This window comes from Parasteatoda tepidariorum, chromosome 3 (genome assembly GCF_043381705.1).
Source record: "Parasteatoda tepidariorum isolate YZ-2023 chromosome 3, CAS_Ptep_4.0, whole genome shotgun sequence".
Classification (NCBI taxonomy): Eukaryota; Metazoa; Arthropoda; class Arachnida; order Araneae; family Theridiidae; genus Parasteatoda; species Parasteatoda tepidariorum.
In genome coordinates, this window is record NC_092206.1 from 46,395,285 (window position 1) to 46,417,756 (window position 22,472).

Consider the following 22,472-nt stretch of genomic DNA (forward strand, 5'->3'; position numbering starts at 1 on the left):
TTACTAATTATTACAACACTCGTGTTCAAAATTTGTCAATCCCACGAAATTTAAATTTCAGACATTTCACCAAAGCGACGACCAGACACGATTTTTTTGAAGTTAAAAGCATCAATTAAGTTCATCTTTTCAAAACTGCCTAATTGCTGTAAATAAAAGCTCCCAGCGACCAATTTGTTACAAAATTAAAAATTAGCGAACTGTAATACCACGCTCAAGATTCTTAAACATCCTCGTAGTGACATGAACTGGAACTCAATTTTGTATGTTTTGCATGGTGTTTTTCTTCTTTTTCTTTTTTTTCGACGTTTCTTGCGTCACGCTAGGTTGAGCGCACGGACAATTTTAACTATGTCGGCGTTTCAAACTAGGAGTTTATCCATTTCATTTGGAAAGGTTGGAACGAATTGTTAAGCCGCTCTACGTTCTCTTTTATCAGTTTATTTTAGATAATCGGATTTTCCGAAGCATCGACACCGCGGAAATATGTTTGATAGAGGCCCGATATTGCTGGTAACTTTTTTTGATTATTTTATTTCGTTTTGCAGAAAAATGAAAACTTTTTTGATATACTGTTCTAAAATGATCTATAACTATTCCAAATGTTCTATGCTTTAAAAATTTCAGAATTAAATATCCAACGGATTTTTAAATGATGTTCATTTCTAAAAATAATAAACTATTTTCTCTATCTTTTGGAAATTTTTAAAAATTTCAATCGTTTTTTTTTTAAATTATTTAAAATTTTAAAAAAAATCATGTATTCTGAATGTTTAAAAATGCTGCATTGGGATTAGTCATGCTATTAAGTTTTTAAATCGGTAGTTTTACGTCTACTTAAATCGATGCGAACTTCATATTACAAATTTGCATTTATTTTAAGGATTTCCAATATCTTTTCTATAGACTACACAGTTTCAGTGAACTCTAATTTTAGTTAAATTATTCACTAATTATTCATTGTGATTTATAATATTATTATTTAATCAATTATTTATTTCAGTTTTAAATTCTTAAATGAATTCTTTAATGAACAATAAAATGTTATCAACAATTTATTCTTTATAAAATATTGCTTGATCAAAGTAGTTAATTTTAATATGTAATATGGATTAGTAAAAATATCCAATACATTATTATTTTTACTAACTATTTAATTATTTTTATTGACTTTTAATGAATTTTTTTCCTTTTTCAAACGCAATTCTCTCTTGTTCAAATATTTTCATGTAATTTTTTTTATTTATAAACAGAAATTGGTGTTTTCGAAATGTTTTATTCATTATTTTTCCCCTAACAGTGCTGAGACTTTTCTTGAAATGAAAAATTCCTCGATTAAAAGCAGCTTGAACAGTTTTTATTCTAAAAATCGGATATTTAAAGGAACACAAAGAAAGATGCTAATTCAGAAAAAGATATACAGTACAAAACATCAAGACGGCAACAATAACATATAAATACAAATGTAAAGATAGTACTGAGAATTGAAATTCAAAAATCACACAGTGGCAATAAAATTAATTGAAGTTGAATTAGATAAACTATCACTAAGTCAATTAAAAGTTAGATGCAAAAAGTTAGAATGAAAAGCTAAAATAACAAAATCTTAAATTACAAAAATATTTAAAATATAAATCTAGGCTCCAGGCAAAAGTTTAGAGTTCAAAATATAATTTGGGACCTAAAATGGGAATATGATTAAGAGATTGAGTATCATTAATCACTAAAGAAGTAAACAGGATTCAATAAATTATCAACTCTCAAGATATCTTCCACGGTGCACTTAATAATTTCTATGAAAACACGTCAAAATTACGTAAATAATGAAGAATTTATAAACCTTGGATAACCTGTTTAAGTTATGCTAATTAAGCTAAAAATCAAAATAAGGAATATTATGGAGTTTTTACTGACATTATATCAATATTTCGAAAAACATGCAAATCATATTGAACAAAAAGCTGTCCAAATAAAAAACAATTACATGCATATTAAAAAATAGTTAATCATTATTTAATGGGATATCAAAAGAAAGCTGGAGACGAAATTTAAGATTCTGCGCCAAAAACTTTTTTAGCTATTATGTAAATTGCAACCCAAAACATACAAAATAATCGCCAGAAAACTCATTTAAACTGAAAGCTCTTATGTGGCTTGTTTAAGTATTGTTCCTTAATTCTAATACTCGGTATATAGTTATTCAATAATAAATAATCAAATAATCAATCATATAATGAATAATATAATCATTTAAGCCTTGGTGTCTCAGGGGAGGATGCGTTCGATTCTCAATGAGATGAATTGGGTTCGAATCCCAGTTATGGCTTGTCGGTACGAATTCCGCACTCGGCTCACACCGTGCTGACGTAATATTTACTCAGAGGTAGACGGATCCTAGGTTAGAGTCCCCCTGCAATCAGGCTAAACATGGGAGGTTTTCATCGTTTTTCTCTCTGTGTAAATGCAGGTTACTTCCATCAAATAGTACCCATGAAGGCAAATTTCTCCCAATGCTTAATCCAGAAATTCCCTGGATTGGGTTCTGGATTCTTGTCTTCTGGATTGGGTTCAAAATTACATGCCCACGGAGTTGAAAATTGGCAGCCGTAAACTCAAGATTGGGTCAGTTGTTCCCATAATACTGTTACAAAATAAAATATATTCATTCTAATTAACACAGCAATAAAATGTCTCAATACTAAAAAATTACGCTTTCAAATGTATTTATAAATAAAAATCTCCTTTTCAACAATGTATTCGAAATTTAAATTTTCAATGCAATGAGAAAAGTTTAATCAGTGTTAGTTACGAAGCAAAATCTAACTCTTAAACATAATTTATTTCCACGAACTTACCTCATTGCTCCGAAAATTTACATTTTTATTGTTTCGACCTACAAAACTATACAAGAACGGTACATTCAAGAAGGTTATTGAAAGTTGTTTATATGTGGTAAAACTTCCGAACAACGGTTCATTGTGGGAGTGTGGCTATGTGACCGATTGTATAGAGGTATGAAAGAATAGATTATTCAAAAGATAAATAAATAGATTTTATTCACTGAAATAATGATCCAAAATATGGCACATTCAATGGATTTTTCCACTAAAATATTTATCCATTCAATGATCATTTTTTGTTTTAAGTAGCATTAATTAAATTTTTACAGAATCATGAGCATTGTATAAAATTCCGTATCAAATTACTGTAAAAAATGCGATGCTTTTTCTATTTTTCCCGAATCATGTTGTGGAACGAAAAAATCTGTCTTAATGCAATTTTTACAGCAATAATTCAATGAAATCACTGAATCCCTCTAATTAAACAAGTATTACTGTAAAAATCAAGGTATAATATTTTACAGCAATAATTGGTTCTACTATAAAAGAGAGCTTACGGCTGATACGCCTAAAGTGTCGGTACTTTTTGTTGCTTCCAATGCTACTTACGAATTAACAGCAAGTCCGCTTGGTTAAACCTACACTGTTAAAATTTTCATTCTAAAATTATGGTAAAATAACTGGCAGCTGTCTGTCCATCCGATGAACCGTTAAGTTTACGGTAAAGAGCATTTTTTTCCTTTACGGTTCTGAAACCATTTACAAAATTTATGGTTATAAAGCCATGAATGCAAAACTATACGGTTTTTTAACCATTTACAACTAGCATTCTTCAAAAGCGTTAAAAAAATGAATTGTTTTATTGCCTTTTCGATAGGTAATGGGCATTGGAGAGTGCCGGATACTGGAAATTCTTCATGTGTTATGGAAATGGAGGAAATATTGTAGTGTCAACACTAGGAGTCGAACTCCAGTTCTGCCGGTCATGAGATTGTCAGATAAGCCCGCTCGGCTACGATATATACGCATTTGCAAAGAACTAAGTAGCTTCATTAGTTGGTGCGATAAAATTCTTTTGGTTATAAACAGCAGTTAACCATTTCATTTATGGTTATTTGACTGTTGTGATTAAATATGGTAAAATAACCATTCAATTAATTGCTATTTAACCATTTTTTGCTAGAAATATCTAGCAGTGTAACGAATTTAAATCAGAGGGTGCGTTTCTTATTTTTCAGTGTCAAAGTCTATAGTTACGAACTCGTCTTTAGCCACAAACACACCTTTCAGCCCTCTTTAAATCGTGGACCCATTCATTCATCCACAGATCGTAATTTAGACCTGAACCAGAGAACGATCAATCTTCAGTTCAGTATCTCCTGAGGTATAATTTGTTATGGGAAATAGGAGATTGACCCAACAGATTTAACGAACACCAGATCGGTACTTGATGCCATAATTTGATCCCAAACTTTTTTACAGTGTAGTAGAACTTACTTTCGTGGGTTTATTTCTTCTTCACTGTCCTGAATAACGTGGGTTTCATACTTAAATATGAAAGAGTTTTGCTTGTGATTGTCACTTATATTTCGATTATTCATTTGCTAATATTCTCCCTTGGTCATCACTACCAGGGGCCAGAACAGCGGTTCCCAATTTTTAACAGCTACCGAGTCCTAAATAATCCCACTTCTTCCGGTGCTACCTCATCGTTAGAAATAAAGTTTAAGGTAATTGTGAACGATATAACCTGTAAAAGACTATATTTAAAATATTTAATTTAAGGAATGTGACATTTTTCATCGTTTTATCATTAATAATCTTAAATTAGGTTTTATTTCTGACTGCAAAATTTGCAATCCTTGTGCTATATCCAGTCTAGTAATGAATTTGTTTCTGGTGTATATACGTAGGCCAGATTAAATAAGTCGAATTATGGTTTACTTCGAAATGAAAACACAAAAAAACTGCTATAAACGTTGAAAATTTGTAATTAGGGAAACCTATTTCTTTATTAAAGAATTTAAATATTTTGATTTGAACCCACGATAGGAATTACTGAGGGAATTTTTTATAAATTTTAGTTTTTTTTTCATAACTTGTTCAATATATTACTATTGATATTGTATCTTTTATCCTTTAAATAATACCACTTCTATTTCATTGACATTTTACTTGAAATAATTTCACCAAAGCAACCGTAAGATTAAATAAATTATGAATTATTGGTTAGATTTAAATAAAATCAGAGGTTTCAAAACTCATTGCTGGTTTTACTCATACATCACTGGTTATGCTAATTCGCAGAATCCCTTTAACTCTTCCACGGAACCCTAAGGTTCCACGGAACAACATTTGAGAACCGCTGGTCTAGAATATAAACATTTGCCCTCCAGGGTTTTTGAGCGATTAAAAAAAATGTTAGTAACCACTTAATATTTACAAGAATATTGAGTTGTAAGCATTTTAACATTTAGAGTGCGGGGCATGTTATATAAGTGGCGATGATGAGTGAGAGTTACCTCTTGAGGGTAAAGGGTTAAAGAAAGAAAAAATGGAAATCAATCAATAAATATTGGCTAATTGCAAGCACAAGTTATTTCTATCTCGTGTGTTTGAGTAATTTCTCTTAACTGTTTAAGCTTGCCCATGAAGCAGTAGGAATTGCCGCTCATTATTTTCATTGCTGGAACAAGATGCAGGATATATGAAGTAGCTGGAATGAAAGTGCAAATTATGTCAGCCGTTGGCTTTAGTATGAATGCTTAATAATTGCTCTTTTAGCTGGAATGCGATTACCGTTTAGTAATAATATGCATCGTAATGGCCAATTAAAATTATTGCCAGCTAGAAGTGAATAGCTGAAAAAAAGTTTACTAAAATATACCTTGAAAATATTTCAAGCTACAAGAGGAAAAATTTCTGTTAGAATAACCATAATGCATGGGAATGTATTGTAGTAAAAAAAAACCGTAATTCCAGTTAATAAAACTTAAATATATTTAAGCCATTCATTTGGTAATTTTAATGTTCATATGGTAACTGTCAACCTGAAATTTGTTTAGAACATTTTGTTACCGTTTAATTACCGTCTTTATTTATTAAACTTTACCGCTAATCGTTACCGAAAATTATCGTTTTTATTTATTTTGTTATTATTTAGTAAAATATTTTTATCTTAAATTCCCTAAACTAATTTCTTGAACAATTTATTGCTTATAAAACATTGCTTGATCCAAAGTAGGTTGAGTTAAAATGTAATATGGATTAGTTAAAGTAAGAATTTAAATGGTTTTATTGACTTTTAATGAAAACTTTTTATTGTTTTTAACTCAGCTCTATGGGTCTACTCTCTTACGATCTTCTCTGTTCTCTGTGCTCTTCAATTCTTTGTTCTATTACGATTCTCCCCTCCGAACCTCTGAAAACATTTCTGGTTTTGAAAAAATTAAATTTAACCGAAAAGATTTTCTTCAAATGCTTATCAAATCACTACAGTTGAAACTATTGTACTTTTTGATGGCCTATAGATCCAGAAACAAGGTAAACTTTTGCATATTCAAGTAAGTTCGGTCATACCTTTTACTTAGTGTAGTAAGGAAAGAATGTCCCATCTCTTCTAAGAGGTAAAATGTGCAAACAATTTGATTTTTGTCGGAGTAATTGCAAGATCTTCCATTTGAAATTGGCATATTCCTTAAGGAATCCTTGATGTAACCACCGGTATCCAAGGTTTATTGCTTATAAGAAATCATTTAATTTTAAGCAATATAATTTTGCAGACATTCTATAGAAAATTGGAGGTCTATGTAATACTTACCTTGCAAAAATAAACCATTTTTATTGTTTATCCTGGACGTTCGTAACAATTAACTTGCTCGGTCAAGTACACCAACAGGAGTACAGCTGTTTTACTTGAAACTATAGAGAATGTAGTACACTCTTTCCTTTCTAACTTCTCTGTACACAATTCTTTCCGGCTTTACTTTATAAAGAATTACATTTAGAATAAATTTAGAGCATTATATGGCCGTAAAATTACCGTAATGTATATTTGTAACATTTCTGGTAAAAAAAAACACTGATAAATAAAACCTAAATATGTGGTATTTAAACCATTTTTTCGGTATTTTTTTCCGTTCGGATGGTGACGGTTTACCGTAATTTCTGGTTTTCGAAACAGTAGTATTTATTACCACACATTTAGAACAAAATACAAAACTGAAAAGTAAATTTTACTGAGTAAATATTTTCTATGTTATGCTCTAATACAGCATATTATCATTCAATATTTTATTGTTAATTTCACTAAAATCAATTATCAAGCGCATTCCGGTTAAAAGTACCGGCCTTTTTGGTTTGTCCATAGAGCCAGAAACGTTATAAATTTTCCCATATTCTGGTGTGTCTGTCCGTACTTTTTTTCCCAGCGTAGACAAGCATGCATAGTAACGCGTTTAAATTCGAATTAGTTTTAGATTTATTACGTTGCGGATTTTTCAATGTGAAGGAAAATCTAATTGCAGTAAAATTATATTTTTTTGCAATCACGTGCTGGTATGAAGGAAGAAAAAACTGTTAACCTGAAGCTCTAAAAATATTAAATTTAAATAATAGAATTCTGAAAAGTTTTATAAGGAAATACGAAATTTTTTTGATGTGCCAAAAGTTGAACATATATTCTCTGCTGATAATTAAAATTAAAGTACTGATGTAATCATTTCAAAATCATTTACTGTAATTGAAAAATAATTGAACAATTTAATAAAATAATCCTTCATTGCTTCGAAAATTACTTTTTCAAAAACGCATTCATACTCCATTTTTTAAAAAGGAATTATAAATGTATATCTACCACAAAACTTTAAAAATGCTCTTAAGGAAATGGAATTTTCTTATCAAAAAACACTCCTTGTTGGAATGAATCTTCCACCAAATTCACTCATGCGAGTTAACAAATGTAATTGCCCTATTTGATTGATGAATTGGACTAAAAAGCATTTAGAGGAGGTTGAAAAATTAGGCGCATTAAATGTTTCTGTGTGAGTTCCAGTTTAAAAATTACTTAATTACACTTATGGTGTGCAAATTAGTTCTCGATCGTAAAATTTCAAAATAAATTATATTGTTTAATTGATGTTCGATTCTATTTTGGATCTGAATGAAAACTCTCACTATGTTAGTTTGATTATATAATGCTTTGCATTTTATAATTAAATTCAAATTATTTTTTTTTCTTAATAGAAAATTTTGAAACCATTAAGGAAAATCAGACACCTCTGGAAGTTCGCCGTAAATGGGATTCATTACTTTTTAAAATCTAAGAACATTGGGAAATTTTAAGAATAGTATATAATCTGTGTTAATACATACGCGGGCTTTGTCATTTTCTAATAAATACTGATAAATTGTATTTGGACGGTTTATCACTTTATTTTTGTAATATTTTTTCTTCTATTCATAAATTCTTATTATTTATATGCATTAATATTATGTGCATATTTTCTATTTTGCTATTTTGTTTAATCTAATACATCAATGCCTAATTGCTATTGTTGAAATTTTATAATAAATTCACAAATAAGTATTGCAAACTTGTATGCTTATCCGTCATCCGTTTATCCGTATGTTTATCCGTCATATAAGATGAACTTTTTATATTAAAAGAGAAAACAACAGTTTTTTTTTGGTACTTTCTACTCAATGTTTTACATTTTGTAACAATAAAATTTTTTTTAAATTTTTATATTTCACTTATAGTTTATTTAATTTTGTAGAAATTTTAAAAGCATCTTAAGTTTTTTTTTTCTCTTTAGAGTAAGAGTCTACTTGACACACATGAACCTGTATAGTTATTTGTGATATGCACTAAGAAGAAAAGTATGTTCAAAATTACCAGAATATGGAAAAATTACCTTCTTTCTGAATTTATGGAAACACCGATGATTTTTACCATACCATTTTGGTAATAATTTTGGTAAAAATAACAATGAAATATGGTTTCATAATACATGTGGCAAAATTCGGCAATTTTATCATTATAACTTAGAGCATTGCATAAAAACCATTTTTTCGGTTAATTTATTTTTCAGTGATGTATTTCTTCCTAAATTTTTAGTAATAAAGACTATAATTTTGAAAACCATTATTTCCGGTAAACCACTACCATGACATTTTGACTTGAAAAATAACATTTCATTTAAGTTTTCTAATTTAAAGTAAACATTGTTTTTTCTCATGCATATCATTATTATTGGCATAATGCGATTCATAAACTAAAAAAAAAGGATTTTCTATCTTTTTAATTTTTAATTTTACGATCTTTTTATTTGTGTGTCGGAATGACATTTTGGCAACCAAGCTTTTGGCATGCTGCTTAAAACTGGTAGTTTCTGTGAATTTTGCAGCTATTATTTTTCTGAACTGTTTTTTACTTTTAGTATAATGTGTAAGCAATGTAAAATCTGAATTTGGAAAATTAACCTCAGGTTGGCTAGCAGTTATTAGCATCTATTTGCTGTGACGGAATGACCGTGACAGAATGACAAAAAGTTTAGTGGAAGAAAGTTTTCATTTAAAAAATGTTTTATTAATATGTAAATGATAAAAAGAATGTAACAGATAAACAGGATTAATGTGTATGTAACCGATAAACAGATTTAGTAAAAATTTCAACAATTTGAAAATTAGCTTGTCTCTGAAGAGTTTTATATCTAACTTGCCAATTACACATCTTATCTTCTTTCTCAGGAAATTTATGCATAAATCAATTTTTGTCCCGTCTTCTTTTTAGTACTTTAACATCTAAATGGTCTATCAAAGTAATTTGAGCCACATATAAATGTTCCTTTTCTGAAATATGGGACAGTGATTAAAGAGTCTCCTCAGTCATGTTTTCCTCTTCAAAACAGTGGCCTTCTTTCAAATCATATACTTGGTTTTGGTTAAAATTAGAAAACATTCTAATTTTGATGATTCACTTCTCAACTACATGAACGTCTAGTGCACGTCTCTTGTCTCTGGCAATGCTGCTGTAACAAGTGACCAGCTGAAGTCATTCTCTTTTGCCCTCTCTTAACCCCTTGGGGACGGGTGATTCAGAAAAGCATTCGTACAAAATCAGAATCAGGATGTAATTAAATAAAAAACGGTAACTTAAATGTAGTCGTTTCTAATTTGACAGACTTACTTTGCTTTTACTTTAATTATTGTTAGTTTAATCACACATATAATCAATGTTAATTCAAGGTATAACTAAATAGTTTTATTTTGAACAAAGTAATGGTGAATTAAATAAATCAAACAATTATAACTCCGCCCACAAATAAACTGCTAAAGAATTACTTTGATTACCAGTTTTATCTTTTTGCCCTGATCGATACGGTTTTATACTGGCACGTATTTGTGACAGTCGGCGCGAAAGGGTTAAATAGAATAGCTGGACAAAAACAAAACTTCAACAATTTGTTGCTTCGACTTTATGAAATCATAAAATTCTTTTGCATATTAGGTGCCGTTTTAAAGCATCCAACGCCTTGTTTGGCTTTTTAAAACAACCTCACATTTACGTGGTATTTATAGGTGCATGTGTTGTGAGGTATTAATGAAATACACTTAACAAAAATGAAACACACTTTACATCATTATCTGCTTCTTTAAACAAATGAAAAGCCTCTTTTAGTGCACTCTTCGTTACTCTGTCAGAGTTTGTATTATGACTGAATCCTTCATACCACCTGGGGGCTTGTAACTAACATCATCTTGACAGTTAAATTTTTTAACCAAAATAAACAGCTTATCGACATTCACTTAATTTAGTTTCTTTTGAGTTGAATGTTAAATACTTCTCACATTAAGACTGAATTAATTTTTTTAACTTTATTGTTGATTTTGGAAGTGAGTGTACAACTTTTTTTACGGCTTTACCAAGATTTGTAGGGGGAATTTAAATTATTTGTATGTGAAGAGGTTGGTAGAATTAGATTTTTTCTTTGTTTACACAATCTCTGCACAACATCTAAGCTTTTAAGTTCAGCTTTTGTGGCGGAAGCCTTCTTATCTGCTTTTCTGTCTCTGGCTTTTTTTTCCATCGTATTATGGGGATCTTGTTCCTTTTCAATATTCTATCTGTCTTTAAACAGTTGTTTTAGCCATTAGGTTAATTGAAAAATAAGTAATTCTCTAATTTTTGAATAGGCTTTTCAAGTGTTTTTAAAGTTTTCAAGTGTTTTATAAGTGTTTTTCAAGAAAAAATTTTCAGCACAAATGTGAACAATTCACTTATCAGCCATGTGATTACTTTAGAATACTGCTAGATTCAAAAAACTTAAAATTATCAAAAATGAAACATGAATAAGTAGACTTTGGCTATTTCTGAACATATTTTAAAATCAAAATATGCAATTCATAAAAAAAATTTCGCTTGAAAGTTGACACTTTCATGGAATTGTCCAAATACTATATATTTTGTTTTTATTATCAGAATCGTTGTTTCTTTTACCAGAAATGTCATTTTACCAGATTTTGTTTTCTCCGTTCACGAGGAACTAATTATGTTGAACAATTAAAAATATTTCTTGAATATCCAATCACACAGAGAGAAAAGAGTTCTGCTGAAATTATCGAAATGTATGCATTTCTGGTTGAAGAAACCATAATTTTTGTAATTAAACCAAAAAAATACAGTATTTATAAGCCATTCATTTGGTATTTTTTGCGTAGACATTGCTACGGTTTACCTGAAATTGTGGTTCTCAAAATTGTAATCCTTATTACCAAACATTTATTAAAAGCTAAAAAATAAATTTTACCCTAATAAATAGTTTTTATGTCATGCCCTATGTAATCATGATAAGATCACTAACTTTACACTTTATCATATTTTAACACTATATTTTATGGTTAATTTAGTCAATATCATTACCAAAGAGTTTCGGAAAAATTACCCAGATTTTTGAATTACCATAAAGCCAACAAGACGGCAAATTTAAGAATATTCTGGTAGTTTTGACTATACTTTTTTCTTCAGTACACCAAGTAGGCTATGAAATTATCTCTAGTATTGATAATAGATAAATGTGGCTGACCATTTTTACATTACACTTATTTTCTTTTTAACTATATGGGTAATTTATAGGTAATGCTATTGTTTAAACAAATACGTTCTTTTGTGAAACGCTCAATTAAAAAAATACTTTTTTTTCTCCTTTTTTGTAGAATGTCACTCTAGTTTTCGTTATTTTTATGATATATCAATGAACCGCTTATTATCCGTTAAAAATACGTTAAGTCTTTGGGGATATTATTTAGGTCTCGCTTAAAAAATCATGCAAAGAATTTCTTTGGTATATGTAAATGTTTCATAAAAAAATGCAAAATCATAAATAATTTAACGGTCAATGCCCGATTCTTTTAATCAGGCATAAAATTTTTCAGTTAAAGTAAGAGTTATCTAGTCAATTTTATATCATTTGTTGAAATTTTAAAAACAATTTAATAACTTTGTTTAACACATCATTAGACATGCTCAAGATAACATGATTTCTAGTTTTCTAACTATTTTAACTATCCATTATCGAACCATACAAGCGTGACATGATTCAACGAGCAAAATAATGTCATACAAATACTTTAATTACCTACTTTAAAAGCAATTACTTGGTGGAAAATCAATTGTAGAAATAAAAATGACATTTTGCTAATCTTCTGGTTACTTGAGAAGAAGATTAATGTGATCACGGTCATCAGCATGGTCACCCATGCGATTCTCAAAACACATCATACCTCAATACTTATAATGACTGCCATCACATAAAGTTGGAAATATTTCGTTATGCAGTCAACTAAAAAATGGGTCATAATTCAAAAGCTCTTCATCTTTATATTTATTACAGTAAAGTTTTGATTTATCAATATCTAATATATATAATTCTCTTAAGTGGCTCCCAAATTTTGGCTGTATTTCTTTTCCGCCGGTGGCAACGTTTGCTTTGCTTTGCTTACGTTACTATTTCTCTTACACGGCTACAAAAAAAGCCTCATTACAACTCCCCGAATGGCAACGCTAGAAAATCGACCAATGATGGCCGCTAAAAATGTCACATGCCAAATCTAGCTGAGGTGGCTCAACATATAGCGCTTTTAAAAACGGAAACGGAAATAATCAGAGAGCATCAGCCTCGGCAATCTCATACTATTAAGCTAGGCAGAAGTGAGTAGTCTTTGTGGATAGATCTCTATTTTAGTATTTTGCCGAAAGCGCTTTTTTTCACGAATTTAAATATTACGAATTTATTTGACGATTTTCGATTTATATCACGAATTATACTACAGCACATTTCTAATAGGTTTAACGAATTACATGCCATTTATTTGAATTTATTTTAATGATTTAGTATTTACTAAAAAGATGTAGTTTGTTCTTTCTTTTTTTTTTAATTATATGGATTTGAATGATTGTTTTTAAGTCTTAGAATTTTGTGCATTTGCAATGTACCTAAGTTAGTAGCGAGCGAAACGAGCTTGGTTTGCGAAGCAAACCATATAAGATTGCGTAGCAATTTTCGGGGGTTGGCGAGGGTTAGCGAGCAGGGGGCGCAGCTGACTAGTAAATTAATAATCCCTTAAAATTTTAGTTGACACAATTACCAAAAAAGCGAACATTTTTGTTTGAGTTCACTTTCCTTGTGTTCACTTGACTGGTCTATACAAATTCCACACCCAGCCCTCATCACCCACAGTGCTGATGTAAAATATCCTCAGTGGTAGATGGATCATGGATTAGAGTCCCCTTACCATCAGGCTGACCGTGGGATGATTTAATGGTTTTTCTCTCTATCTAACGCAAATGCGGGTTAGTTCCATCATAAAAAAGTCCTAGGCAAATTTCTTCCAATGCTTCATTCAATATTTCCTTTGTCATCTGGATTGGGTTCAAAATAACAAGGCTACAGAGTTGAACATTAGTAGTCGTAAACCCAATAATGGGTCGACTGTACAGCAATGGTTATAAAATAAAATATTTGTGCATAAATATTAAAAATATTAATTCAACCTGAAGATATTTTTTTATCTTTCAAATTACTATTTAACTTTTTATAAATAGTTAAAGGTCTCCTTTAGAACTATAAATGCTTTGTAAAATCTCTATGAAGGTGGTTTTGAAATAAATATTTCATTTACTGAAGCATTTTTTTTTTGTTTTTATTTATAATTTTACTGTAAAATTCATGCATTTCTATTTAAGCATCATGTTAAATAACAATTGTTCCTATAAATATTATGCCAAAGTCAGAATAAGAGCAAATACTTCATTCAAATTAAAAAATTCTATTCGTTAATTTCTATATTCTTATAGCGGGTTTTTCTATATGTATTTTTTTAAGTTTCTATAATTAACTATCAAATCACGATTCTTGACAAGTATTCCGCATTTTTTCTCTTGAATGAGCTTCAACAACTACTAAATGTTTAAAATGTTTAAGGAAACGAAAAATATCTGAACCATAACTTATAACTTAACTTTTAAGTAGGAAAATGCTAAACATGTGATAAGAACCAAAGGAAATTCATTTGTCTACAAGTTCAATCATGCATAAAGAGCATCTCTTATAAATGCATGCACAAGTGCTAACTATTACTGCATTTTTTTTAATGCTAGTACTTTCCTGATTTCTTATAGTTTGAATCTATCAGAAAAACTGGAGCATCATGTTAACTTTTTTTCTGTAAATTTGAGACAATTTCTAAAAATAGACAGTCTTCAAATAAACGTTCAATTATAAAAAAAAATTATAAATTGAAAGAAATATTTTAGTAGCCTTAAAATAAACAGTATTTACTAATTACGTAGAGATATTCTGGTATGACAACAAAGGAGCGACAAAATAAACTATAAGAAATAATTAAAAAATAAAGAAATAACAAAGTTTACAAATTATTTCAATTGCTATTATACTTGTCATTGACGTTGATTTGTGGGAATATCGCAAACATGTTTTTTAATCTTCAATTAAATAATCAATTATAAATACAAATATGAATATCATAAAAAATTTTAAAAAGAAAATACCAAAACCCATTAAAAGCAGAATTTTTAAAAGCAATTTGTATTATTCGAAAAACAAGCTTATTTCAAACTTAAGAGGCAAATTTCAAACCTACACTGTAAAAAATTTGATGCATAGTTGCCACCATTTTTGGGTACAGAGGTAAACTAAAATTTTTTGCAGTGCATGTATAGTCACACTTTTTATTTACTTTTTCATTGTTGTAGTTTTATTTATTTATTCTTTCATTTTTGTATTTTTTGTTCACTGACTGCATAAATTTAATGCAAGTTAAAATCAATACAATGGCTTTATTGCAAAAAGATTTCATTTAAAAAACAAGCACACTTTTAGTAATATATTCACTTTAGTTATTTCAAACAATTTTTTTTTTGAAAATTTCATAAGACTTTTGCATACAACTACAGTTCTGTATTTTAAAATGCATTTACTCTACCTCAACACAAAAAATACTGTAACCATACACCAAAATTAATTTCTGTGTAAGTAATCTCTAATATTTTAAATATTATTATCTAAGTCAAAATGATTTAAAACTGTTAAATTTGTTCAATAAATTAAGCATAGTGTCACTCTCTAACCTTCAGTCTTAAAAACATTTTTAAACGCAGCGTTTCAAAGTCACTATACCCAATCTCAGTGTTGTTATAACCAAAATGAGCTAGTAACAAACTAGAGTAAAGTATTTTTCGCAATAGGGCTAGCCATTAAAGTAAATTATATGTTGTGCATAAACCTTTTATTTTTATATAAATAAGTGTCAACGAAAATTGTTGAATTTTCTTTGGAAGTTTTGAATTACAAGGTTTTAATCTAGTGGTATACTTATACTAACACTAATAATTCCAATTATAATGCACTCAGCTAGAAAAAAAATGTATAATTAAATAAGTTCATCAGATTAGTCTCGCGATAACAACTTCTCTTTTCGTTTTAACAAATTACTGTTGGTGTAAATTTTCGAAACTTCATTCAATGAATTTCAAAATACTAATCGGCAATCATTACTGAATAGAGTGCGTCCTTGTTCGTGTCAATCGCGTCCATAATTTATCCAAGAACAACAGAATAAACATACATGAGACACTCAAAACAGCGCCTAAATTGCGCCACATCCACATCGGAGTGGTGGGTGAACATTTAAATCAGGCCATCACACTTCCGATTCATTCTTACAAATGTTGGAACACTACCGTTTAGGTTATGCGTGAAAGACATATTTATTACTCATTGAGGTCACGCTAGCGTATTTTCCAGATTTTCAATTCACGTCTTTTTTGAAGTATTATGTATGTTTTTATTTTGTTACCTCGGCACGCTAAGTGCTTCGACATAATGTGAACAACAAGCTAGGCGGGACATTACAAATACTATCCGGTCATTTCGCGGTCATTAGTTTCCTGAGTTTCCAAGCGTGAAATGAATTGACAATATTATTTGTAAAAATGATGGAAGCTATTACGGTAAGAAAAAAAACAAGCCATTATTTATTCATTTTTTTTTTAAATTTATTCATTTGAAATTTTGTGGTATCTTGAAATAATTGCTTGTTTCGTATGTTATATAATCTATGTTTTTTATGGTCATCGGTCATGTTAAATGTATATATTTTTGAAATAAAAAATTGGATCATTTTTTTTTCTGCAGAAATCAGAATGTTTTTTTAACTTGCAATAAATAATACGAAACAGCATCTAATATGTAATATCGACATTGAAAAAAATTTCATTCAAGATATTTAAAGTAAAATGTAGATATCGTGTTCTTCTTTTCAGATTAAACAAAAAATAAATATATATTAAATTTTACATTTCTTAATGAAAAAATAGAGTAATATGAACTACGTAATTTAAGTCTCATAACTATTTTTAAATAGTTATTTGCAATTAATGTTCGTATTAAATATATATTTAATTTTCACATATTTTATAAAGCAAAATGAAACTTAAAATTTAGCTATAATTGGGAAATTTAAATTTATCTAAATTAAAGCTAAAATTTAAAATTTAGCTTTAACAGTTCTCGATTACTCGCCGAACCACGGAAATAGATTTCACAGTTTCTTTCGGACATCTTCTCTCGCCCACTAGATACTAGCCAAGAATTCATGTTCTCCCATGTTCTTACATAGTCAGAAATTACATGACATTTCGTTATTATGTTATTATTCGGATTACAAACTTATACGTCCTAAGTTATTAAAATAATGAATACACACAATAGAGTTAAAATATGTACCCATATTCCTTTTTTCTGTAAAAATATACCGAATTAATCAATCAAAAAAATGCATTTAAATTTTCTTTTTTTTTCTCTTTTTTTTGCCAAACAAATTGAATTTAGATTCGAAAATCTTTTCTTACTTTCAAGTAATTACATGCAAATGATCACTGTTTCCAACTGACCCATGGTAGACATCAAAATTTAAAATTTAGGACAATTTTGTTGTATATGTCCTTATGTGTGTTTGTCAATAAATAAGTAAAAATTAACAATGTGACACTCATGACACAAAATTAATAATATAAGACTCACCAACGTATGGTCCCATATTTTACTTTCGTGAACGCTACTATGCTTAAATCATTAATATTGTATACGTTAAGCAATTAAAGGAATCAGTTGTATTTATTATTTGTTTGAATGAAAGAAAACAAATGTAACTCCAAACGTACAATATAAGTTTTAAAATGAATATTGCAAGTAAAATCTTCACATTCCAATCAATTCCATTTTGATTTATTTTTGTTTCTTCCACGCATTTAAGTTTAAAAATATTTCCTAATATTTTGTCACTATTATTTATTGCCAACAGGATGAAAAAGGGACAAAAACTGGATTGTATTATCGTCTCTTCGTAACCTAACTTTCGAACTTAATTCGTTTGAACATTGCAGAGTAGTATAATATTTTAATTTTATGAATAATTTAAATTTAATTCATTTTTGTTTCCAAAAGAAAGAAACAAATTCAGCCCTCTTTCTGTGGTTACATTAGGATTACCTGTGTATACAGTATTTCTTTTGCGTTTGTGACAATATCGCTTAAATTTTACAGTATTTTGTGTATTGATTTAAATTTAATTCACTCACGTGTAGACTTTTTTTAATCATTAACTTATTTTTTACTTTGCGTTTGAATATTACAAGGAAATAAATGCATAAAGTTCACTTATACTGATATTTAATCGTTTCTAGTAACAACATCATATCCAAAATAAATTTTCATTAGTATAAAAAAAGAGTCTCATGGTTTGATGCTTTTTTTAAAATTCAATTATTAAATACTCATACATTAAAAAGGTAAACATTAAATTGTATTTTCATATGATGTAATTTAATAAAAATTTGTACCAGTAGTTCATTTCTGATTTTAATTGTTACGTCTATTATGAATAGTAAATGCAGACTGTATTTTTGTAATACCACTATACTCAATGAAACAAATGCTGTATTAAAATAAAAATCACGAAAACAATGCGAAATAGCATTCTCATATAATTCGAAATTTGCAATAAATTATAATATTCACAGCAACTTTTTCAAGTAAACATTTCTAAAAACTAACTGATAAAATATAATCGGTAACTAATAAAATTATTAGCATTTAAGATACATTTCGAATGACGAGACTCACCTGTTATTTTACACGAATGCACTAACACTTTTTAAACAGAAAATATGTATATATTTTTTTTCATTTTTCAGATGTTGGCGTTTGCCTTAACTGTTTTAGTTCAACAATATGAGTGTCAAGTACCAGTCGACGACGATGTCAAAGCTCGCTTGGAAGACAAAGTCATACAATCTATGTCTTTGAAAGAACTCGAGGCTATGGTGGAAAACGATGAGCGAGTTTTGACTGCCCCTAGATCAAAGATCATCCTCCTACCAAAGAACAGAAATGACCCAAACGAAGAAGCTTATATCATACAGCGAAAACCCAAATTTTCTGCCAGAAAAGAAATTGAAGCAAGGGAGCAGTATCAACTGGACAACGAGGATGACAGATTCCGCTCTTCTTTTGAGGACGAATTCAAGTCCTCACTGTTCAAAAGATCCTATTTACCCAAATTTCGATACGAGAGTGCTTTCAAATTCGACGAGGAATTCCCATCTCTGTTCAGCGTGTCTGATTTAGATTCCCAAGGCTCAAACCAAGCGAAGAAACTTTACGAATCTCTCGTTGAACAAATTATGGATCAAAGACCAGCACCTGAAAGACGTTTTTCAATACTAGATGTTGCTTCGAGTGCTGAATCACCTTCTTATAGACCCAGATTCGATTATGATAGTTACTCCAAGGATCCTACTGAAGTTAAATTAAAAGGTAAAATACTGCTAGAACATCCCTAACCACACACCGTAGTCCATATCTATACCTAGCCTAGCCTATACCTATTTATACTTATACCTAACCACACATATATTACCTACCATACCTACTTACCCTATCCTATACTGCCCTACTTACTTAACCTAGTTGGAATACATTATCGGTCAGTTTAACCCGTATATCTTTGACAAATAATATAAATTTTGCCAGAAGCCTAATTACGCCTTCTTTCAAAATTATAAAATAGTAGAGCATGTTCTCCATATAGAGCAAAAACAAATTCTTTACACTATAAACCTTTCCTTTATTCGTTGTATGGAAACAGGTTATATAGAGATTAAGAAGGTTTAATTTTTAAAACAACTGTTGTATTTTTGGACTTTTTAGTATAACTTATCGTTCTTCACTAAATTCAATAATCAGTTCAAAATGAGCTCCAACACTCTATTAAAATTATAATTTTTACAATGCTTAATTTTATATTGTTAAAAAATTTCTTCTCTGATACTCGGTAAATTTTCCCCTTATGATAATATTGCTATTTTAATTCCTCTTCAACAAACTCTATGAATTTACTAATCTTATACAGTTGGTCAGTAAACTACGTTTGATACCTGTTGATTTAAATGCAATATGATATTTAAATACAATTAATTCCATGAAAATAACCTTCAAAATAATGCGATTGATTTTCTATAGTTATTCTTAAAATAGAGTAAAATAATTTTTTTTTTCGTGCTAACAACCTTCTTCGAAAATACCTCTCTACTCACGTGCAATAGGTGACAAAGTGAATTTAGATGTTGTATTTAGAGTTCTGGTAGTAGAGCTCAGTATGAATATAGTGCTGTTGAAATTAGGAAAAATCGTCTAAATTCTCATAATTAAATAAATTGATCTTCACAACACAATAATAACAGTCTAAACTAATATTTTTAAATACTAATATTTTTTTCTAAATTATAAAAATGTAATATAAGAGAACTCTAATTTCACGTTACCAACTTTACAAAAAGGAATATAATTAAAAAAGCATTTATTGCAGCACGATTAAGTTTTACGTCTAAAATGTGTTATTAAATACTAAATAATATTCCACGATCTCCGACTGAACTTCTTTTATTAACATTTTAAATTTAATTTTTTATCTACATTCGAAACTTATATTCAGATTATAAAACTATTATACTTCAAAATTAGGAAAGACATACATTCTAAGAACTATTCTTTATCTAACTTCAGAGTTATTCGAAATGTTAAGATGAAGTTTTTCAACTATAACATAAGGGTAAAATGAATATAATACTGTGTAGTGATATTAAATCATGAGTACTTAAATGGTATTATAACTTTATTTACATTGTTAGATAAAAAAAGCATGATTAAAATAATTAGAAAAAAATTAAAAAAAATGAATCTTTCTAAACCCTATATTTTTGTTAATGTTAACTATTTCTAGAATAAATATGCATCAAAATACTTTTGTGAAACATTCTGATAGCAAATTTCACTGACAGGAAAAAAATATTGGAGAGACGAACCAGAACGCAGAGAAGAAAAACTTGATGATAAAGGTTGCAGAACTGTTGTCAAGAAGATCGTTGACCCAGAAGATGCCAAAAAACACGGATCAAACGCTAAAAGTGTCATAATCACGAAAGAATGTGAATCTCCTAATATCAATGGTCCAGATGCAAATATTCCAGAAATGCAACCGATTGCGCAATTGGGTGCCAGATTAGATTCGCGACCATTTGCAAGCTTCGAGGCGGCAAAATCAAACTACGAGAATACACGACCAGTTGAACTAGATCTCCCAAGTGCAAAAGCAAGAGATCCCCTAGCTCCTGACTATATTGATAAAATGTTAGATTCCCACTTTAAAAGTTTTGGAAGATTTAACAACCCCTTATCATCCTTTAGAGGTTATCAAGACAGATTCAAACTGCAAGGTCCAGATGCCATCAAGGATGTCAAACCTACCATTCAAGTAGAATCTTATGATCGGAACCATCCGGAATCTGGATTTAGCGTGGATTCAGCACCGAAGTTCGAACCTGCACAGTATAGCAATGATCCTCCAAGAGCGAATCGACATAGCTATCGTTATGAATATCCTCAGCAAAATCCTGCGAATCATGAACCTGCTTATGATGATCAACCTAAAACATATGAACATCATCACCATTACAACCATCCAGAAAAAAGTGCAAACGATGATAGGTCTCGGGGCTATGAAAGCAAAAAAGCTTTTCCATCAGAAGATAAATATGCAGATAAAAAAGAACCAAAGATGATGAAAAAGAGCTATGCATATTACCGCAAGGATAATCCTAAGGAAGATCCTAATGATCAACAATATGCTGAAGAATATTCTCATGGAAACTACAGAAGTTTTTCATCTGACTATGATAGCGATAGAGATGGTGCTAAAAAGGATTAATTTCTCCAAATTGCACCATGTGATAAATAGTTATGTGTATAATTTAAATTTTATCAACCAAACCATGATGATTTTAGCGCGACCAGAGTCAAAGTTAAAATATTCTTCATGTAGATTCATGAGCAATGATTTAAAATGCACATTATCATCTTTTCTATTATAAAATTAATTTAAAAACAAATCACTTATTTCATTTTGTTTTTCTTTTTTAAATGCCATCTATAATAAACTATAAATTATTAAAAATATAAATTTTGCACAATTTTACAATATTATCACACATATTTGTAAGGAAACTATAATAAGAATTAGATAATGCTTTGTTTATTTGATATATATATTTATTACGAATGTTTTATTAATATTACTTGTCAACATCATTATTTAATCATGTAGGAAATAAATAACAGCTAGATAATATATTATTCACATAACTTTTCCGAACTACTTAAAGTGTTAACAATCACATTCATTAATTACTTTTTCACTACTTAATGGGAAATTATATATAAGTTATGAATACCTAAGTACTGTTCCAGAGAGTACTGTTCCAGAGTCTATATCCAGAGAGTACTGTTCTAACTGATATCTGTAAGTTAGTAACTATGATTTCACGAAGTTTTTATTCTAACAATTACTTATTTTTCGCATAACTGTACCTTAGTCATTCTTTTCTTTTTATTTCACTTCTTCTATTCACTCATCTTTATTCATTCTCTTTCATTTTATTTATTTTCTGCAACTCATGTTTTTTAAAAATAAAAATAAATATTTGTAAACACAAAA

General features: G+C 29.3%; 1 protein-coding gene across 2 annotated transcripts; it reads left to right on the forward strand.

Moving 5' to 3' along the window:
- The first annotated feature begins 370 nt into the window (after positions 1-370).
- LOC107453997 (uncharacterized) lies at positions 371-22,472 on the forward strand. 2 transcript variants are annotated; one of them, XM_016071031.4, is made up of 3 exons: positions 371-513; positions 18,616-19,237; positions 20,761-22,472. In XM_016071031.4, the coding sequence occupies exons 1-3, from the start codon at positions 487-489 to the stop codon at positions 21,684-21,686; spliced, it is 1,575 nt and encodes a 524-aa protein (XP_015926517.2). In that variant the 5' UTR covers positions 371-486; the 3' UTR covers positions 21,687-22,472. The 2 variants fall into 2 exon arrangements, with proteins under 2 accessions (XP_015926517.2, XP_015926518.2); XM_016071032.4 differs by lacking the exon at positions 371-513 and adding an exon at positions 16,217-16,371.